This window comes from Gymnoscopelus braueri (assembly GCF_963280865.1).
Source record: "Gymnoscopelus braueri genome assembly, chromosome: 10".
Lineage (NCBI taxonomy): Eukaryota > Metazoa > Chordata > Actinopteri > Myctophiformes > Myctophidae > Gymnoscopelus > Gymnoscopelus braueri.
This window is the reverse complement of record NC_137611.1, coordinates 23598423-23618100: the sequence shown is the minus strand read 5'-3', so window position 1 is coordinate 23618100 and position 19678 is coordinate 23598423. Positions and strand designations below refer to the sequence as shown.

Here is a 19678-nt window from a genome sequence, read left to right as displayed (position 1 = left end):
CTAGACAGGTGCTCTTTGGTTGGACAGGTAAGTATATAAACACAAAGTTCAAGAGGTACTGCTTTGTCTACCCAGTGGCATAAACTGCAGACCAACAAGAAACAATGCAAAGTCTGCGATTTATGCCACAGGGGAGGAGACAAAGCAGTAACTCTTGAACTTTGTGTTTCTACATGTAGATTAGTTTTAAACGTCTTACTCTAAAACCTTAAAGGCCAATTTATTTGAACTCAATGGAGGTCGTTAAAATTTCAAATAAGCAACATTGTAGAGGTGAATGAAATAAAAATCAAGGTTTCCTGTGGCCGCTTCCAGCTTCGTAAAAAAAGGGACAATACTCAATCCAGTTGAGTATTATTATTTTACCTCACTACTACCAGGTTGGTTTGTGATCCTGTAGGGCTGAGCTGAGTTACTAACACATTTTGTCTTTATCTCTCTGTTTGCCTAGGTTGTATGTGCCAAAACTGGACTGTGGTTATTTCTGCTAAATATGTCTTTCCACTACTGACATCCACGTGAGCGAGCACAAATGCACGGACTGGATGCACTCTCACACACAGAAAGCATAAAGTTCAAATGTATTTCTCGAAATCTATAGTACGAGCAGCACACACTACTTTTGAACGATTGTGTGTACCCTACTGAGCTGTTAGTTATTTTAGAGCTCCATCATGTTTTTACAATTTTATCTATCGTTAAACATCTTATTTTGCTTTCTTTATTTTTCTCAATAATTATATATTAAATGTTTGTTACAATATATCAGACTCATCAATTGGCATCAGAATTGAGTCTACATTGTTTTCATATAACTATAATGTTATGATTAAATGCTAAATAATAAAATAAAATAAAACACACGTGTGAATGAAAATAACTTGTAGATCGGCCATGAACTGTAGCAGGTTGTTTATTCATTCCATCTCTATGGCAATATTAGGGAAACATTTGAAACCACAACACTGACAATAACAACTGATGCAACCATCATCACACACTGACCAATTAAATGACCAGATTGGGGTTATGATAGATAGTAAGGCTGTGGGTTAGAATACACAGTACACCAAGTCAGATATCCTACACTGGATAAACTTTTGAACTGTGTTATATTGCAACATTGCCCAAGGTGATGTCTCATTTCATTTTCTTGCTCAAAACATCTGCAGGTATGTTCTGGCCACATACAGTAGGACTTGACCGAAGCAGAGGTACAAGCACTTTCAAAATCAGATTTATGTTAACCTGCTTCTTGAAACAGCAAGCTTCAGTTGAGTGACAGAGGGATAAATCTTGAGAAATATTATATCAAGTTTAAATGCTGGTGAGGAATACAAGTGTGAATGTGAAATGTGAAAATACGAACCAACACATGTTAGTTATTTATTTTGTGTTTGAGGTACAACTCTGTTATTACATAGTTTCCAGATGGGGTGAAACTTTAACCATTGCAACTCAACAATGGCAACAACGAAGTTCTACTGTCCGTTTCATCACTTTTATACCAATTGATGTTATCAACATCATGTAACTGAGAATGGTCATTGATCTAGAGTAATCCAAGGGGATTTCTTACTGATTATGATGGGATGATTATCAGTAAATGTAAATTTCAGTAACTACAGTGGCACCAACACACAACTACCTAACCGTTTCACCTGCTAAATATAGTTACACTACATTCATGTACAGTATCACCTATGATAAATGATACAGTTTCTTAAAACCTTTATGTTCTTCCCTTGGGACCTGAAGAGGCTCTAAACTATTGTTCAGGGTGAAGTTACCATTTAAGGGTGTAGGGTGGACAATGGTTTAGTGTGAAGTTACTATGTAAGGGAGGAGGGTGGAGGATGGTTTAGGATTAAGTTAAAATGTAAGTGTGTAAGGTGGAGGATGTAAGTGGCAAGTATATTGGGAGCATCTTTTTTTAAAGTATAAATTATATAAAAGAAAGTGTAAGTACATGAAAACATAGGGTGTGGGCGTATAAGGGAATAAAGAGCTTAAGGGTGCAAGTATGTACTGTAACATCACTGGTGCATCAGTTGTCCCGTGATCTTGAATTTATAAAAAATACATTTTTATGTGTGTACATGTGTGGAACAGGTTAAGGGATGTGACGGTTAAGAGGTAGGGTTTAGGGCATAAGTCCACAGTGATGACACACACTTAAAACAGGAAACCAGTGATGGCACTATATAGATACATTCCCAGACACATACTGTAGCAGCTTTTGTCAAAACGACAATTCTCCATTAATAAAAGCTCTCCAATGTTATACCTTTTTCTTCTCAAACAGTGCAGCATGGTTGTAAGAATAAAATGAAGCCGACTGACACTGCAAGGCTGACATCAATTTGCTTTCATCTCTGCAGAGAAAAACAAAATCTGCCATTGCTAATGACAGCATTTATTCTCAGTGACTGTATAATTCTTTGGATATGACATGACCTTCATGTGCCAGACATTTATTATTTTAATAACTAAATTATACTGAAGGTGAAGTGAAACCAGTTTTGTCTAGGACAGAAATGCACCTGGTGATGTAACATTCAATAAACACCAACACCACTGATTTCAATAAAAAAAGGAAAAAAAGAAACCTCGATCACAGCATGACGGAACGAGCTACAGCCAAAAGTGCCACAGGGAAGTGAAAAACTAATCTATACTTCACCACACAACGCAGGTGTTGACTTCGGCCGATCTTCAAGCTAACAAAGTGACACACTGTGACATCGTGTGACGTAGTATATATTAGGCGTCAGGGTGGAATGGTTCACAGCTCTTGTTTGTATCTGGACTCACACAGATGTATTTTGATACTATCTTTCATCATGTTATTACTTACAGTCTTGTTAAATTAACCCAATTAATGTTATCACATTTTCATATATTTACTATATTTAACTAGGTATATTCACATAAAGCAAAGTAAAGAAAGAAATCCCATGTTCCCATGTTAATTTATTCCATGGTTTATCACAATTCAATTTGAATGAGGGAAAACAATGATCCCATCCAGGTTTTTCTATCAGACCACAACTGCTTAATTGAGTTGAAAATACACACAGCTTAATGCTTCTTTGGTTTGGGACAGAATGCAGAAAAACGTTTCTCCTGCCGTAAAGATAATGAACTGGTTGACAGATGTTACCGTTTCAGTGCTTATTTGTTTAAATCTATTCTCGCCCATTTCAGCAGACTGAGATCATACCTATGGGTTTGTAAACAGCTAAACAAGATACTGCTACTGAAATACTGTTTATATACCACCAGGAATAACTGAACTGTCCCATATAGTACAGCTCTTATTTGTATGTGTATGTACAGTAAGTATCGTATGCATCTGTGTGTGTGCGTGCGTGTGTGTGTGTGTGTGTCAGACATTTTAGCAGTACAGCAATCAAGAATTGAGCAGTTTTGAGCATGAAGCCTGTTCACAGGTGGTTTAGCATTCCGCTACTGTAGCTGGTGGGGTTTTCAAATGACCTGCCATGACTCCACTAAACATAATACATGTGTGTGTTCCAGCCAGGCCAAGCACTGTAGACCAAACAATGCACCACTTCTACCCCTATAGGAAGACCTTTCTTTCTACAAGGTCTGTAGCAGGGATTTTCTCAACCTTTTCTGGATCAGGGCCCACTTGAAAATCTTGAAAAGTACACGCGTGCATTTTTCAGCATATGCTTATTTGTGTTCCGGGCTTGGATCAATGGAACTAACATTAAAGTTCATATTTATCGGTATCACTATGAAAACGTATTTTTCAAAGTTGTAAAGAAAAAACACCATGACATTTTTATTATCCAATTAGTTGGGGGCCCACTTTGCAATACCAGTGGGCCCCGGCCCACGGGTTGAGAATCACTGGTCTATAGATTACTCAGGTATAGACACTGACGACTGCAACAATCGGCGCTTCTGTGACACTAGTGCATAACCAGCACTATAGGAAACCAGAATGTTTGGATTTTCTTTTGTATCTGATAGACATGCTGGCTCTGTAAAATGCTGGTTCTACTGTATATCCATTTAGAAGTTGTCCACAAACCATGACACACCCTGGTATTTTATAAAAACTGAGCTACTGGAGGAGGCACTGCAGAATTATTGGGGCTAAACCTGGTAATCTTTCACGCTAATTTATACTTTGTTGCACAACCATGTCGCTCTACAGAAATTACATGTTTTCAACTGAAAAAAAAGTGCTGGTCATGCAACAGAGTATAAATTTAGCCTTGACGTTAGGCCTTGCTAGCGAGGAAGAGGGAGAATTCACTAAATCGGATATATTACTATAAGTAAAGTGCCCGTTTGTATCAGCCCTGTGAAATCTCCTTCCTCCTCTCTGGGCTACAACAGGGACTACTACAGTAGAAAGGACAACCTCTCAACAACACAGGAAGAGATGTGGTCACACGGGGAGGTCATCTACAGGTCATGCAGGACCTCAAGCACCGTGGCCAGAGACCAGGCCTGGGTTTCACAGCTGAAGGGGCAGTACTGGCCGTTCTCATTGGTCAACTCTGGTAAGCCTTTCCATGGGGACCTGAGAGGGATGAGAACATAAAAGGTCCTTACTCAGTGGTGGACAGTAACTAAGTACATTTACTTGAGTATTGCACTTAATTACATACACACTGATGGTCATGAGTCATGACATGATAGTTGTACAATGATATCTGTGGACCAAACATCAACGTTCTACACACCTCATTATGGTTCTATAAACTTCCATAAACACACTATTCAACAATGTACCTCCTTCCATGTTTACTGAAATTTGAAACCATACGTTAAAGGGGAAGTAACAGAGAGAGAGAGAGGGGAGATGATTTGGGTGAATAATTTTTTTTTTGTTATTTATTTTCCCATATTGTTCATTAAAAATATTACCCAAAATATTACCCAGCCCTACACTGAAATACATGAAAGAGGACAAAATACTACAGTTGCTTCGGTTAAATGACGGGATTTAGGACAGGACAGAAACCAGAAGGAAAAAACATAGACAGACAAAGCATTCCTACCTCTCCAGGTGGGTATAGTGTTTTGACAGCACATTTTTGACCAGGGTGACAGTCTCTCTGTAGGCTTCCTCACTCAGCTTCTTGGCAAAGTGCAGTTTAGCGCGTAGAAAGTAGCCTACTGGCCATAACCACTCCTATTTCCAGAGAGAAATGCAGACACAGAATTATCAACAGAGATTGAGAGGCAGAGACAGAGAGGCAGAAAGACAGACATGTAATGAAATCCATTAGCTTGTCCTTATTTCAAAGGAGTTTTGCAAGCAGGAATTACTCTAGAGCACCACAGTCACCCCAGATATACTGTGGTGCTGCGTCACTTTGTGACGCGTTATGAGCTTGTAGATCTGCTATTTTTAATAAATCGTGAAAATTTTTGCAAATCTTTGAATAAATATATATTTTAAAAGCGAACATTTTTTACTCAAATCTTTGCTTCTGAGGGGTCCCTGGAACAAAATATTTCGAGATGGGGGTCCGCGGCCAAATACATATAATTTTGGGGGTTCTTAACATGAAAAAGTTTGAGCACCACTTGATTTAGCAACATACGTTTTTCAGAAAACTGTTAGGATTTAGAAAACATTTGTAGAATCGGCCTCAGGTCTTAGTTATTGGGTTAAGTGCCACTACCGCTCCAGACCAGCAGAGAAGAGTTGTGTGACTCACCGGTCCCTGGTGGTAGTTGAAGCCCCTGGACACATTGTAGTTGTCGTTGTCGAGGGCGTTGTCATAGACGCCGCAGTACACCATGTCACTAAGGCGACAACATGGAGTGTTACTTTGATATGATGAGTTGATGTGCTAGTGTTAGAACAAGAAAGTCGTCTCAAAGTGCATCTTATTATAACTTTTTTTTATTTTATAAAACAACAATAATAAAAGGAGAGTAAAAATACAAAGATATTGGGCGTTCTATTTATTAAAATGAACAGGCTTTGAGATGCAGGATCTGTGTGTGTGTGTGTGTGTGTGTGTGTGTGTGTGTGTGTGTGTGTGTGTGTGTGTGTGTGTGTGTGTGTGTGTGTGTGTGTGTGTGTGCTCGCGCGCGCGCGTGTGCGTGTGTGTGTGTGTGTGTGTGTGTGTGTGTGTGTGTATTACTCAGGGTCCAGGGTCTTCATCCCCAGAGGTCCCAGAAGCTTTTTCTCTGCAGCCTCCAAGGCCGTCCACGCTCTCTCCACGGTAAACATCTCTGGAGCCTGTCAGTCAGTACAAACCCAGTCAACCTAATCATCACAACACCAACAGCCAACAGAGTGAATCCGAGGAAGCAGCAACACACTATTATACAAACACATTCTAAATTCACACAGTTGTAGGTATCACAATAACAATTAATATTGGCCGATCTAATGTCCCAAATACAAATCACAAAATACCATCCATGAACGAATTGCAACTGACTAACAAATGAAAGCATTTATTTCGTATAAGAGAGGAATACAGAGTATACTGAAAGCAGTTGCTTCAACACAGGTGTAGTGCTGTATGTATGTTCAGCAATTCATAGTCGATTGCATGTTTTGTTTGTATGCATGTTTGTGTTTCTGTCTGTTCATCTGCCTGTTTGTCTGTTAGAGGGGCTTCCCAAAAAACACCCAAACCAGGATCCTTTACCACTTAAGTCCTATTTAAAAAATAGTAATAATAGCCGATCTAAAAGATCGGCTATTATCGGCTAAGATTATTTTAGTGCTTAGCACACCTAGTGACTGCACCTTTCAACAGAAACTGTTGTTAAGACAGATGCTATGTTCATGGTTTACTTGGTTTCCTAGCTCCTTTGAGGCACTACATTCTGCAATCTACTTATGTGACTATTTACCCCATTTATTGTTATAGGTCATGCTTACTCTGCTTATTCTGATCTCACACTTGTAAGTCACTCTGGATAAGAGCCTAAATTGTAATAATGATAAACATCTATGTAGGGGCTGAATGAAGCATTATTATTTTAATTGTTGCGAAAACCAGTACAATTTGGTAGTGATCTGAAAACCGGGACATTGTAGCGTTGCCAAACTGGGACGTCTGGGCACCATGTTCCACCACCATGGTGATAATGATACTGTCTATCAGTCTGTCTCAGTGTGTTTGTTGACCTACCACCACCATGGTGATAATGATACTGTCTATCAGTCTGTGTGAGTGTGTTTGTTGCCCTACCACCACGGTGATAATGATACTGTCTATCAGTCTGTGTGAGTGTGTTTGTTGCCCTACCACCACGGTGATAATGATACTGTCTATCAGTCTGTCTGAGTGTGTTTGTTGACCTACCACCACCATGGCGATGGCGAAATTGGGTCTCAGCTGATAGTCACACCAGGCACTGGAGGCCCCATAGCTGTCCTTATAGATGCCTTTTTTATGCACCAGATCAGGGTGCTTCTCGTTGGGATCCCCCGACTCCCCAGACACCCAGAAACCTGCCTCGAACGTCTGCTGGAGCTGCTTGTTCCACTGGGCATACGAGATGAACACTTCCTTACCTGGAAATGTATTGCATACATATATAGTTTTAATGTAATCAAATATCTCTGTAAAACCAAGGGTCTAAACTCCAAATATTATGTTACAGGGAATGGTCATTGGTCACAGCTGGTTGGTGTCTGTGAGTTACCATCTCTGTGTACTGTGGCGCCACTGTAGGGGAACAGTCCTTTCTCATGGAGCTCTACCACCCAGCGTACTGTGGATTTGCTGAGACCAACTATCTCTACTGCCGCTCCATCTCTGGAGCAAGGACACACAGAAACATAAAAAGATAACGTTAGAGAACGCGAGCGAGGCGGACACAAGCCTTCAAATACCAATCTAATCGATTCAAAAACGAAATATCTAGTATCTAATATCTTTAATCCCTAATTTTCAAAAGGAGATAAGTGCTTCGGTTTGAAAGTTTGACACACCAACGGTACCGGTACTACAGGACTGACAAGGTGGGCCTAATGAAAAGGGACAACCAACCATAAGAACTCTGGCTTTTATTGCATTTTATTTTGTCATGTAATTATTGGTCTGCGCAGCCTATCCAGTCTATGTGAATCGTTCTACAAATAAAGGGGAAGAGGGGGTGTGATATTTGTTTGCCAGTAACATATGGCATTATGTCATTGGGCAGACTTGCACATTGTCAGCAGAATATTGCTGATACACCCACATCTGGAACGGCACATCCACGGCTCATGATAGTTTGGGAGATTACATAAGCGTCTGATACTCTGTCGACCAAGTGCCCCATTTTCTACCCTTCACACTATAAGCCTATGTGCGTATCTACGGTGTGTGTGTGTTATTACTGTACCTTGGTGTAGCAGGCATGCCTTTATTCCTGGCTCGCTCGCTCTCTCCCATCTTGTCCATCCACGTTCCACAGTTAAAACGGTTGCCGCCAGATACAAAACCTGTCACTGGGTCGACTTTGGCAGCCACGTTGAACCCTGGCAGGGGTCAAGGGTAAGGGCAAGTAGAGGTTAATGTCCAACGCAGTTAAGCATGGCTTCAAGATAGTTCAGGGCAATGGTTGATTTAACCCCACCAAAATGTACAAACTAACAGAACCCTGCTTTTAACGTCAACCTTGAATGTCATTCAGTTACATAGATATGGAACACACCCTCATGCACGCACACGCACACACACACACACACACACACACACACACACCTTCATCCCTCATATGCATGTCTATCTTGGGTCCAGCATTTCTCTCTCTGAAAGAGATGCCCTCTAGATGGCGCTGCAGGGCATCCTGTATCACATCATATAGTGGCTGCTCCTGTACACATACAAATACATACACACACACACACACATATTAGAATGACTGTGAAATGTTTCAATGCCATTTTTTTGCTGACACAGATTAACTTTCAGTGACATTAAATCTAACCTGTGGAAAAATACATATAATTGCAACAGCTACTGTTTTACTCATATCTTGTGATTCAACACTTTTTTTGCATCTGTGTGTATCCTGACAGTGTGTGTGTGTGTGTGTGTGTGTGTGTGAGACATACCACTTCTCCAGGTTTGCATGGCTCTGAGTCATCAGTGGGGTACATGCGCGTGACAGGGCAGCGCAGAATTTCAAGCCCCTGGGGCACATGGGTAGCGTAGTCCTGAATGAAAATAAATGATCAAACACTGTCATATCACAGCACAGCGAGTCACAATGAAACCGGTTAATTCAGCTATAACATTTATCTTTGCATAAGGTAGATATTTGCAGTATATCATCAGTTTAAAGAGTACAGTTTACAGTACTTTCAAGAGTACAGTATGTGGTCTTGTCTGTCCTTATGAGCCAGGTCGTGACAGTATCCACCAGTACCTGAATGCATTAATACCTTATGTATCAGTCAGTACCTGAATGCATTAATACCTTATGTATCAGTCAGTACCTGGATGCATTAATACCTTATGTATCAGTCAGTACCTGGATGCATTAATACTGCATGTCTCAGTCAGTACCTGGATGCATTAATACCTTATGTATCAGTCAGTACCTGGATGCATTGGAGCCACCACCACACTGCGTCTCTGCAGTTGAACCTGGCACAGCGTCCCTCTCCCAGCAGGTTTGGGATCAAGCCGTGGCGCAGGGTCCCCGCAACGGCCAGGATTATGTTGCTAATAAGAGACGGGACGACGGGTAATTAGAGAGTGTACATACAAACACGAGCAATCAAGTGTGCACATACAGATGATGTGCACTGCACGTACAGAAGCACACTCACACATAGCTATGTGAATACTCATGCATGAACACACATTGTATAGACATCTAAACACACCGTACCGTGACTCAACATGTCTACCAGTCAGCAGCATCAGTCCCCTCAGAGAAATGAAAGTATCTCTGCCCCAACAGCGGAAAATACCCGCAGAGAAATGAGGAAGACCTGGAGAATACAAATCAAATAGACTGGATGTACTGTAAAGTTGTATTAACAATGTTGTTTGCATTGGTTGATAATAATTAGAATATTTCTTACATGCTTGCATCCGTAAATACTTGTACACAAAACAATGATCTTTCTTATCTAATTCACATGACCTTGGAAGTGGAAATACAAGTGTTGAATGGTCAGTCCACGTGAGGTGTTTTTCAACATGATTTTACCCGTAGCTTGAATTTACTGTGAGCAATCAATCACTCAGTTATTGCCATCAAAACACCATAACATCCCAGAAGGTGATTGGCTACCTGCAGCCAGTGAGACACAGCACTGCTCCTTTTCCCCTGTGGTTGGACTGAGGCGGTACGGAACGTCATCTATCTCCGAGGAAACTGGAGGAAGGGCGGGAAAACGGCCAACACCACACATCTGGACCGAACCCAACGCCAAGAGGCGCACAAAGCTGGAGCCATTCTGGATAAAACTACAAGGAGAGAGAAAGACTGTATTAGTGCAACTAATGCCAGTTACCACTGCTCCTGTAGAATAGTACACTACACATTAACCCAGCTGAAGGGATTGGAAAACAAAACAAGCTTCAAATAAACATACAAACTACTCAACACCCTGTATTTAGGCAAACCAGTGATAACAGTTAAAATAAATGTTTAAATTGTATCAATCAATCAATCAATCAATCAATCAACCAATCAACCAACCTATTGTGTGTGTGTGAGATTGAGACAGGTGGGGTGGCTCTGTTAATCATGTGAGGGAAATTAAGTTTCAGCTTCACCTAGCTGATGGCAGCTCAGATGGTCATGATAAGCACTCAGGGTGGGTGGTGGGGGGGAGGGGGGCTGTTAGGGGTTAAGACATGGGCAGGTTGGGAGGCAAACCGTAGACCTTCTGATTACCAGATGGCCTCTCTACCTACTCAGTTATGGCCACCCCAGATGGTCAGGTATGTACAACCGTACCTGGACATGCGCTTGTACGTAGCATCCAGGGCAGTGGTGTAGGTTCCTACCAAGATGGCATCAAAGTAGCAGGGGATGAGGTAACGTGGGATGTGCTTGAGGAAGTCAAACATGGCCACCAACCACTGACCCACCTGCCATACAAACCAGCAAAGACAGAGAGACGTAATATTGAGAAAGCGGTATCCGTCACAGAATCAGATTTGTATCAGTATCAGATCTCATCTGACGAATCAGCATGTGAATGTATGTATCTAATTATTTACTGTACCTACAGTATGCATTATCCCTCAGTTCCTTCATACATTGATTCCTTCCTTAACTTATTCTGGGTACATTTGCTTCACAGTTCTCTCACACACACACACACACACACACACACACACACACACACACACACACACACACACACACACACACACACACACACACACACACACACACACACACACACACACACACACACACACACACACACACACACACACACACACACACACACACACACACACACACACACACACACACACACACACACACAAACTTTGACAGCAGTGTTATGACTGTAAGCCTCACCTGTGCCAGAGGTCCCTCTTTGTTTACCAGTCTGTTGGAGACGTACTCTATGAGCCAGTCGCCCTGCCTCAGGTTGGCACAGACAGGGTGTCCCAGGTCGTTGTTGGGACGAATGTCAGCCAGCACTGAAATCAGACCTGCACAAAGCCCCAGCAGAGCAACACCAGTAAACCAACAACCACAATGGCATACAGCACTGCTTCTCAATGCGGGGTCTGGGGACCCCACCAGTATCAGTATGGAGCCAGTGGTTACTGTCACTACTCCTATTCATAGATGGCTAGTGATGCGCGGGTCGACCCGTAGCCCGCAGGTCCCGCGGGTTGAACCGCGGGGCGGGCGGACGGGTAATAGATTACGACGCAATTATCGCGGGGTGGGAGAAGCGGGTCAACCCACGGAAGAAAAAAAAACATCAAAACACACCTTCTCTCTCTCTCGTGCACAAGCCCTCTCTCTCTCTCTCTCTCTCTCTCTCCCTTCCTCCCTCTGTCCCCCTCTCTCTCTCTGGAAAGCAATTGAATGGACTTGCTTGTGTTCTTTTCTTTTTGGCGGGTTGCGGAACCGCCTGGGTTGTTGATTTATATTCAGTTTTGCGGGACGGGTTGGGCTCCCGTGCGGGGTGGGTTATGAATAAACCTGACCCACGCATCACTACTAGAGGCCAATTAAAGAGGTTCTGACACAGTGGTATCGATATTACTGTTATCATAGTTTCCCTCTTTTGAGCTGTTACAAGTAACCCCTGAGATGGTGTGGCCTGGCATGACGCAACTGGCATCAGAAATTTACACTCCCTGAAACCTCCAAATTAATTTGTGAATTTCCCATAGTAAATAGTTGAAAGAAGAGAAAGAGAAATTTCGGGTTTGTCAGAAGAGACTAATCTGGAGTGAAAAATAATAAGATGAAACACATCACAGATGAAAGTCGTCTCTTGACAGGAGGTGTGTAGACATGCTAAGGTACAGCAGGGGACTCCATGGTTGGTATGTGGGCAGCAGTAGCGTTGCATTATGCTTTAGAGTGTAAATGAAAGTACCTTGCATTATGCTGTACAGTATAAATGAACGTACCTTGCAGTCCAGCGTATTTCAGAGTCTCCCATCCAGGAATACCGTAACATCCTCCTCCGTCCTCCTGTTCTTCAGAATCGCAACGAAACAGCAGAACGTTCAGATCCGCCAAAGTGAGCTTGGACATTAACCTGTATGTGAACGCACACGCACATACTTTTGCTTATGGAAACATTAATCCTTCAACCCCTTTGAGCAATGCATGGAATTGAACCTCTACTGTAGTGTACACTCACTGTGCTAGTGGTGTCTGGAGGGCTAGTGGTGTGTTTGGGTCGGGGGTGCTGCCTCTGCGGTACTTAGGGCTGAACTGAGTCAGGTAGTGCCTCAGAACACCCACCAACTGCTGGGCCTTAGGGTCCAAACTCACCCTGGGAGGACAGCACAGAGACACAGAGTGACAGTGACAAGACACAGCGAAAGCAGACAGAGAGAAAGTTGGAGAGAGTCAGAGAGACGGGGGATAAAAAAAGAGACAGTGAGGGAAGCAATGATGTGATATTTTCAGCTGTTTTTCTTTTTGTTTGTTTGTTTGTTTTTGTGGTCTGTGTGCATGCAGGTATTTCTGTGTGTGAGAGTGAGTGAGTGAGTGAGTGAGTGAGTGAGTGAGTGAGTGAGTGAGTGAGTGAGTGAGTGAGTGAGTGAGTGTGTGTGTGTGTGTGTGTGTGTGTGTTAAATACCTGAAGGCGATAACACTGCCAGGTGTGAGATTCTGGAAGACGATTTCCTGGACGAATTCTGATCGTCCTTTAGCGGTAACTCCAGCCTGCTTCACTACTTTACTATCCTGTAACTAAATACATTATTATTATTGTTATTAGTAGTAGTAGTGATATTAATATGAATAATAATCATGTCCTTGACAAGGTTGTGAAACCTGAACTAACATCAACACCAACATTATCATCATCATCATTAATATCTTCATTATCATCATCATAACATTTACTGGTATGTGTTCTTTTATTTCCACAGTGTACTCTGGCATGCCATTGATGTAGTTGTCATCTTTCATAAAACTCCCGGCTTTCCTCTCCACGGTCCTCGCCTCCAACACCACTTCCTCTATCTTCCCTAGAGAGAGGGAGAGGGGGGGGAGAGAGAGGCAGAGGGAGAGATAGAGAATGCACAACAATGCAATCACTCTTTGGCCAACATGGGATGTGGTATTTCTAGGCCTGTCACAATTATTAGATAATCGCCTAATTGCAATTATTTGAGATAATCACAATTATTTTTGCATAATTGTCATAATCAATGTTGAAAATTGTTCATACATTTTCAAACATAAGAAAAGAAATAGAGGAAATTGCAGATCACAATCTCACAGCGTGTCGCATCGCGACGTGTTGTGAGCTTGTAGAGCTAGTAGATTTCCACTATAATTCTGAAAGTATAAAATTATTAAATATGGCCTATTTTGTATATTAAAGTTACCTGTCTTATCTGCGCTAGATTTGTTCTGCGCGGCATATTCCGGGCACGTGCACGGCGGCGCACTCGTGCACGTTACAGGGAACGTTGGTGACAGCCCTAGGTATTTCCAGTGAAATGACATAAGCATAAGGTGCACACAGTGTACTGTTCCTACCCGGTATGAACATGGGGGGTACACTGCTGGGGTACTGATGGTTCTTCCAGAAGGCCGTCCTACACACAGACACTACAGACTGGTGGGTACTGGGACAGTGACGGGTCACCGCCACGATGTCTGCGTCCACCTGATCCACGTACACCTAGACAGCAAGTGACATCATATGAGGCTTAAATTAATTATCTTGCATGGGGTCCCTGGCACAAAATATTTTCAGATGGGGTCCGTGGCCAAATACACAATTTGGGGGTCCTTGACATGAAAAGGTTTGAGAACTGCTGCTTTACTCTACTAAATATGTGTTGTTTAACTAAGATGTTCAGCAGACAACTACCTGCAGGAATCCTTGGGCAGCCAGTTCCTGGTGCAATCGGTTGAGCGCCAGTTTACCAGCTATGATGCCACTCTGGGCGGCGACCTCAGCATGGGAAGTGGGGGGGGCTGACGGGTTCCATTTAGGGTAGCAACGCTCCTCCTTCACAACAGAGATCTACACACACACACACACACACACACACACAGTATTTCATCACTGTCGAGTAGAAAAAAATGTCAACAACATAATTTCCTACTTCCTTCCCTACTTTGTATCATGACAGCGTTGCGCAAAAGTAGCCAATATAGCAAATCTAAAAGCTCACAACGCGTTGCATCATGACGTGCTATTTAATTTTTTTTTGGATATATATATTTTAAATGTTTGAATTTTTTTTGGGTGTTTTACAAATACTCAACCAATGGAAAGTATTAACAAAAGCTTGTGACTAAATAATAACTACATTGGATCAATTGGAACACAGGTAATCTTTTTCCATTTCCCGAAAAGTAACAGTTTTGGACATGCACGACAGCGAGCATTTTTTTTTAACGTATGACTATAAGTAGTGCCTGTGTTACCTGATGTGGCACCAGTTCATCATATCCTCTAGTGGAGCCAGTAGCACAGCAGGCCATAGAGACTACAGCTGAACTGGGCAGAGAGTCTAAAGCAGAGCGCAGCTGGAACACAAAAAGAAACCTGATCAGAAAAGCCTTTCCATTCATTAGAGGTGCAACAGTTAATTGAACTAATCAATTTAATCGATTATTTAAAAAAAAAAACTTCAATGATTATTACAAAACTTTATCGATTAATAATTAATCCTTAATTCTGGGCATGTCGATATAGGCAAAAAGCGTAATATTTTTTTTAAATACAAAAATGGTTCAAATAAATCGGCTATTTTAACTATTATTGCATGGCACAGTGTCTGATGAAGTATCAAATAATGCTTGTGGTAATTGTAAGTGTTTAATCGATACGTTGATATATTAAGAAAAAAAGAAAGAAAAATAATTTGATTATTCAATTCATCTAAAAAGTTATAGATAGAATAATCACTATAATAGTTTTTATCATGTTTATAAGTTGTTTAATAGTTGTGTGGCCCTCTATTCATTTATTTTTCCTTATAGTATTATAGCATATGATTTATGCCGTATAAACAGTATCTACTCAAATGTTTACTTGCACATCTACTGAGTAATTCCGACTGTAATTCCTCCACCTGTATGGGACACTCGTTGTCATGGGTTACGTCCAGGAACATGGCGTGGGCGATGGAGGGTATCAGGGGGCGGAGACTGGGCTGAACGAAGGCTCCCACTGGCTCCCCTCCATAGCGGTACACCAGTCGGCCCTCTTCATGGCTGTCACCAGCTGACATGGCCTCTGGAACATGATGGAAGAAGGTAGAGGGAGGGAGGGAGAGAGACACATACATATCGTACACAGAATGAGAGATAGATTGACAGACAGACAGACAGACAATTTAGTTTTTTTTTACTTTAAAAGAACGTTAGTAGAAATATGTAACACCCCAAAAACAGGACCAAACAAAAACCAAACACCAGAAAATGCAGCATGTCTGTAATGTATGTGTATGATGATGCATGGAGAGCCAGGTGAGCAGTGGCTCACACTGCAACAAGCAGCCCTTCCTCAAACCCTCTACCTGCCCCTACATAAGACTACAACTATTGTCCTACCAATGCCCCCGCCCCCACCTCTCTCTGTACAGTTTATATACATATAGAAAGTCAAAGTTCACCTCACACTATCCTTGTTGGATTGTGTAATTAAGGACTTTCAGAGAAATGTGACAATATGGAGATATGTCGAATACTGCCCTGCTGCAATGTATGTACGTTGGGTGTGTGTGTGTGTGTGTGTGTGTGTGTGTGTGTGTGTGTGTGTGTACCTCGTATTAGGGATGAAATCCCTAGTTTGTTAACAAAGATGTTATCCAACTCTTCGCTGCCGGTGAACAGTTCAGCCACCACATACAGGTTAGGACGGACGGCCCTCGCCACGCTCAGCATATACTAACCAACCACAACAGAGCAGCAGCAGAACGACATGCAACACAACGACATGCCAATGTAGTTTGAAAGATGGAAAGGAAAAGAAAGAATATGGGAGATGGAAGGAATGAAGGCATATAGGAAGTTGGAGAGGAGAGGAGGAAAAAAAGAAAAGGGAGGGAGTGAGTAGAGGAGAGAAAGAAAGGGGGGGGGGGTGATAATGGTCCCCACAACATGCAATCATACCATCCATGGGCAGAGAGGCATGGGTATACAGATATGAGGGACGGAGGGAAAGAAAGAAAGAAAAAAAAGAAAGAAAGAAAGAAAGAAAGAAGAGGGGATGCGATTGATGCAAAACAATGCAGTGAGAACAGAAAGGAGAGGCAAAAACAGAGAGACGCAGCATTAGTTTATGTGCAAATGTACATGTGTCCATGCATATATGTGCATGTACCTCGTATAAGGCTGGTAATTCCCAGGCGGTTAACAAATACATTGTCAATGAGCTCACTGCCTGTAAACAGTTCAGCTATCACATACAGGTTGGGCCTGACCACTCTGGCTGCGTCTAGCATGGCCTGGACAGACAGAAATGACCATCACACAAAGACAGGGGGAGAAAATCACGCTTGCATTATCGAGAACTTGAGTCTGAACACTATTCGTTTGGCATGAAGGCACACAGTAGATAACATAGCAATACATCTGTGCAACGGGGCTGTGCAGTGTTCTTTCTGTTTATGGTTTATTTACTGGCCCAGTGCCTCTACTTATTTTTTTATGTGTTTTTCTACTTAGGCATGGTGGTATACCAGTGCAGCAGATTCTATTCTGTAACCTGTTCATTTGCACAGTATACCTGCTCTACAATTTACAAGACACTCTTATGCAGAGCAACTTGCAAGTGCAAGATCAGAGTAAATGGCACCTAGTCACCCCTAACTGACTAGAACCCGAGTCAACAAACAACAGGGTAAATGGTCACGCAAAGAAAAACAATTAAGTGCTACAAAGGATATCAGGTCAAATCAAGCCTAGCATCTGTCTAAACAACATGCTATCTGCATAAAAATCTTAGCATTTGTGGTTAAGCAAACAGTATGTCTATCTAAATAACATAGTAGTGTCTGAAGAGGTGAGTTTTCAGACTGCGGTGGAAAATGTGGAGTGAGTCTGCAGTCCTGATTGGGGGTGGGGGAGATCATTCCACAGCTTGGGAGCCAGGAGGAAGAAGAGTCTAGGCTACTGCAAACATCCTGTGTTATTAGCTGATCAACAGTAAGTGTGCGGGAAGAGGTGTATGGGTGGTCGAGCTCCACTCTGGCCTGTTCTTTACATGTTGTTTCTGCTACTGTATTTATTTGACATCCATACAACAAATCTCTCTTTTGTAAATTCTGCCATCATCACCATAGCATACTGCAGACCAGTAGGTCAGTATGCGACTTATTGCATAGCCTATTTAGGTGTCTATACAATATTATGTCATTCACTAACACTAACTGCAAGGGTATTTTCTCAATCATGCAGTAACTCAGAAAGTTAGCCATTGTGCTCAATGACCATCAATTGCTAAATATATTTTACAATGTCCTGTTCTTCCTCAATGTTGAGGTGTGAGTCCACTGTGTCCACTGTCTAATGAGTGGCCAACTGTCTGAATATGTTCTGCAACGTCCTCTTGCACAAATATCCTTTGGTAGTATGTGTACATCATTTAAGTGTTTCTAGTTGGGTTGTCACTTCACAGAGTTATGACACAATCTCTTTGTAAGAACCACATACAGGACATATGGTTATATTAACAATCAGCAAACATATAATTGTAACTTACAGAACAAATTGTTTGTGGCCTGGGGAAGAAGACACTGTATATAACCTCACTGTATGGAGTTGAAGAGAAGATAACACGCAACCACAAAGGTAGCTAAATGAAGCTAATCACAGCCTGGTACCTCAGCCACATGTAGAGGCGTGGAGTGGCAGTTATCCAGTCTGACTCCGTGGAAATATTTAGCTGTAATCTCAGTGTATTTCTGCATGTGGGCCCACAGGTAGGGGCAATCCTCAGGACCGTTTCCATAGCGAAGTTTGACACTATCCCCCCAGCAGATCAGCTCCCGGCGCAGGTAGACGTTGGACCCTGTAGAGACGGCAAGACATCAACACTGGCCTGGGCTCACATTACCTCAGTCACTTTAATATGGAAGTACGTCACTGCACTGATGGAGACACTGTACTGAGAGTGCTCTTAAAGTTTATAGGCGATTACTAGATGTATTTAGATTTAGACTTACATGTGCTACTATACATTATTGTTTTATATAATGTTTACTAAATGCAGCTCATTGAAATTTACTCTCACTTACGGATAAGTTGGATACGTTTTTAGATGCTGGGTGTTAAAACCAGATTGCTGTAATCCATAGGTTCTGTTTAATTTGTTTAACTAATGTAGTAATTTGCCCTCCCTTTTGTTGACTTATTTTATTCCTTTGCTTTGTTTACCAGGCTCTGCAAAGTTGCGCAGCGGGTCGTCACACATCACCCAACCGTTGTGGGCCAAGAAGTGACATATCATGTCTGGCTTGTCCAATAGGAGCATCTCCTCTGCCAGAGTCATCTCCTTAAATGGGAAGGTGAAATACCTAGAATGGAACAGGTGAACAGACACATAAACCCAGGTGAGGATTTCAATGAGGAATTCCACCCATTTTCCATGAGCTTTCATCCCCTTCACCATTCCTCTCTCTTCACTCCATCTCTAAACTCCTATCCCATCTCTACCCCTTTTCCTTCCCTCTCTACCCATACCTATGCTTTATTCACTGACTCTCACATAAAAGATGATCTATCCATCCATCCATCCATCCATCCATCCATCCATGCTGCCTGTTCAAAGGCCCAACCCCTCCATCTCGGTCTCTAGAATCTAGAGCCATCTATCCATTGGTTTTCACATGTACAGTATTTTACCTGGTAACCAGAGGTTTTGTCCTGCTAACAGGCCCCAATTTTGGACCATGGTCAGCCAGACGTTCATACAGTATATTTCCCCAGATGCAGCTGATGGCCTAGGGAGACAGAAGTGAGAGGACGTTGTCTGGTAGATATGGATGGCCAAATTCATGTTGACTGAATACTATATGAATTAAGTTCTCTT

The 19678-nt window shown here is 42.1% G+C and overlaps 1 protein-coding gene across 2 annotated transcripts in view; it reads right to left on the bottom strand.

Annotated features, from left to right (window-relative positions):
- Window positions 1-897: 897 nt before the first annotated feature.
- The window catches only part of LOC308094317 (glycogen debranching enzyme-like), a 31270-nt gene continuing 12489 nt past the window's right edge, over window positions 898-19678 (bottom strand). The window contains exons 10-35 of one of the 2 annotated variants that reach the window (XM_080440890.1): window positions 19492-19589; window positions 19024-19163; window positions 18471-18658; window positions 16970-17093; window positions 15717-15880; window positions 15067-15168; window positions 14504-14659; window positions 14167-14311; window positions 13525-13649; window positions 13256-13368; window positions 12812-12946; window positions 12576-12706; window positions 11500-11636; window positions 10924-11057; window positions 10252-10427; window positions 9844-9946; window positions 9551-9674; window positions 9062-9163; window positions 8709-8820; window positions 8347-8482; window positions 7663-7775; window positions 7320-7531; window positions 6141-6238; window positions 5709-5796; window positions 5043-5176; window positions 898-4561 (exon numbers count right to left, since the gene is read on the bottom strand). In XM_080440890.1, coding sequence (XP_080297016.1) covers window positions 4444-4561; window positions 5043-5176; window positions 5709-5796; window positions 6141-6238; window positions 7320-7531; window positions 7663-7775; window positions 8347-8482; window positions 8709-8820; window positions 9062-9163; window positions 9551-9674; window positions 9844-9946; window positions 10252-10427; window positions 10924-11057; window positions 11500-11636; window positions 12576-12706; window positions 12812-12946; window positions 13256-13368; window positions 13525-13649; window positions 14167-14311; window positions 14504-14659; window positions 15067-15168; window positions 15717-15880; window positions 16970-17093; window positions 18471-18658; window positions 19024-19163; window positions 19492-19589 — 3408 coding nt within the window. In that variant the 3' untranslated portion in view covers window positions 898-4443. Of the gene's footprint in view, window positions 4562-5042; window positions 5177-5708; window positions 5797-6140; window positions 6239-7319; window positions 7532-7662; window positions 7776-8346; window positions 8483-8708; window positions 8821-9061; window positions 9164-9550; window positions 9675-9843; window positions 9947-10251; window positions 10428-10923; window positions 11058-11499; window positions 11637-12575; window positions 12707-12811; window positions 12947-13255; window positions 13369-13524; window positions 13650-14166; window positions 14312-14503; window positions 14660-15066; window positions 15169-15716; window positions 15881-16409; window positions 16534-16969; window positions 17094-18470; window positions 18659-19023; window positions 19164-19491; window positions 19590-19678 lie in introns of both variants that reach the window. The other variant, XM_080440889.1, reaches the window with a different exon arrangement.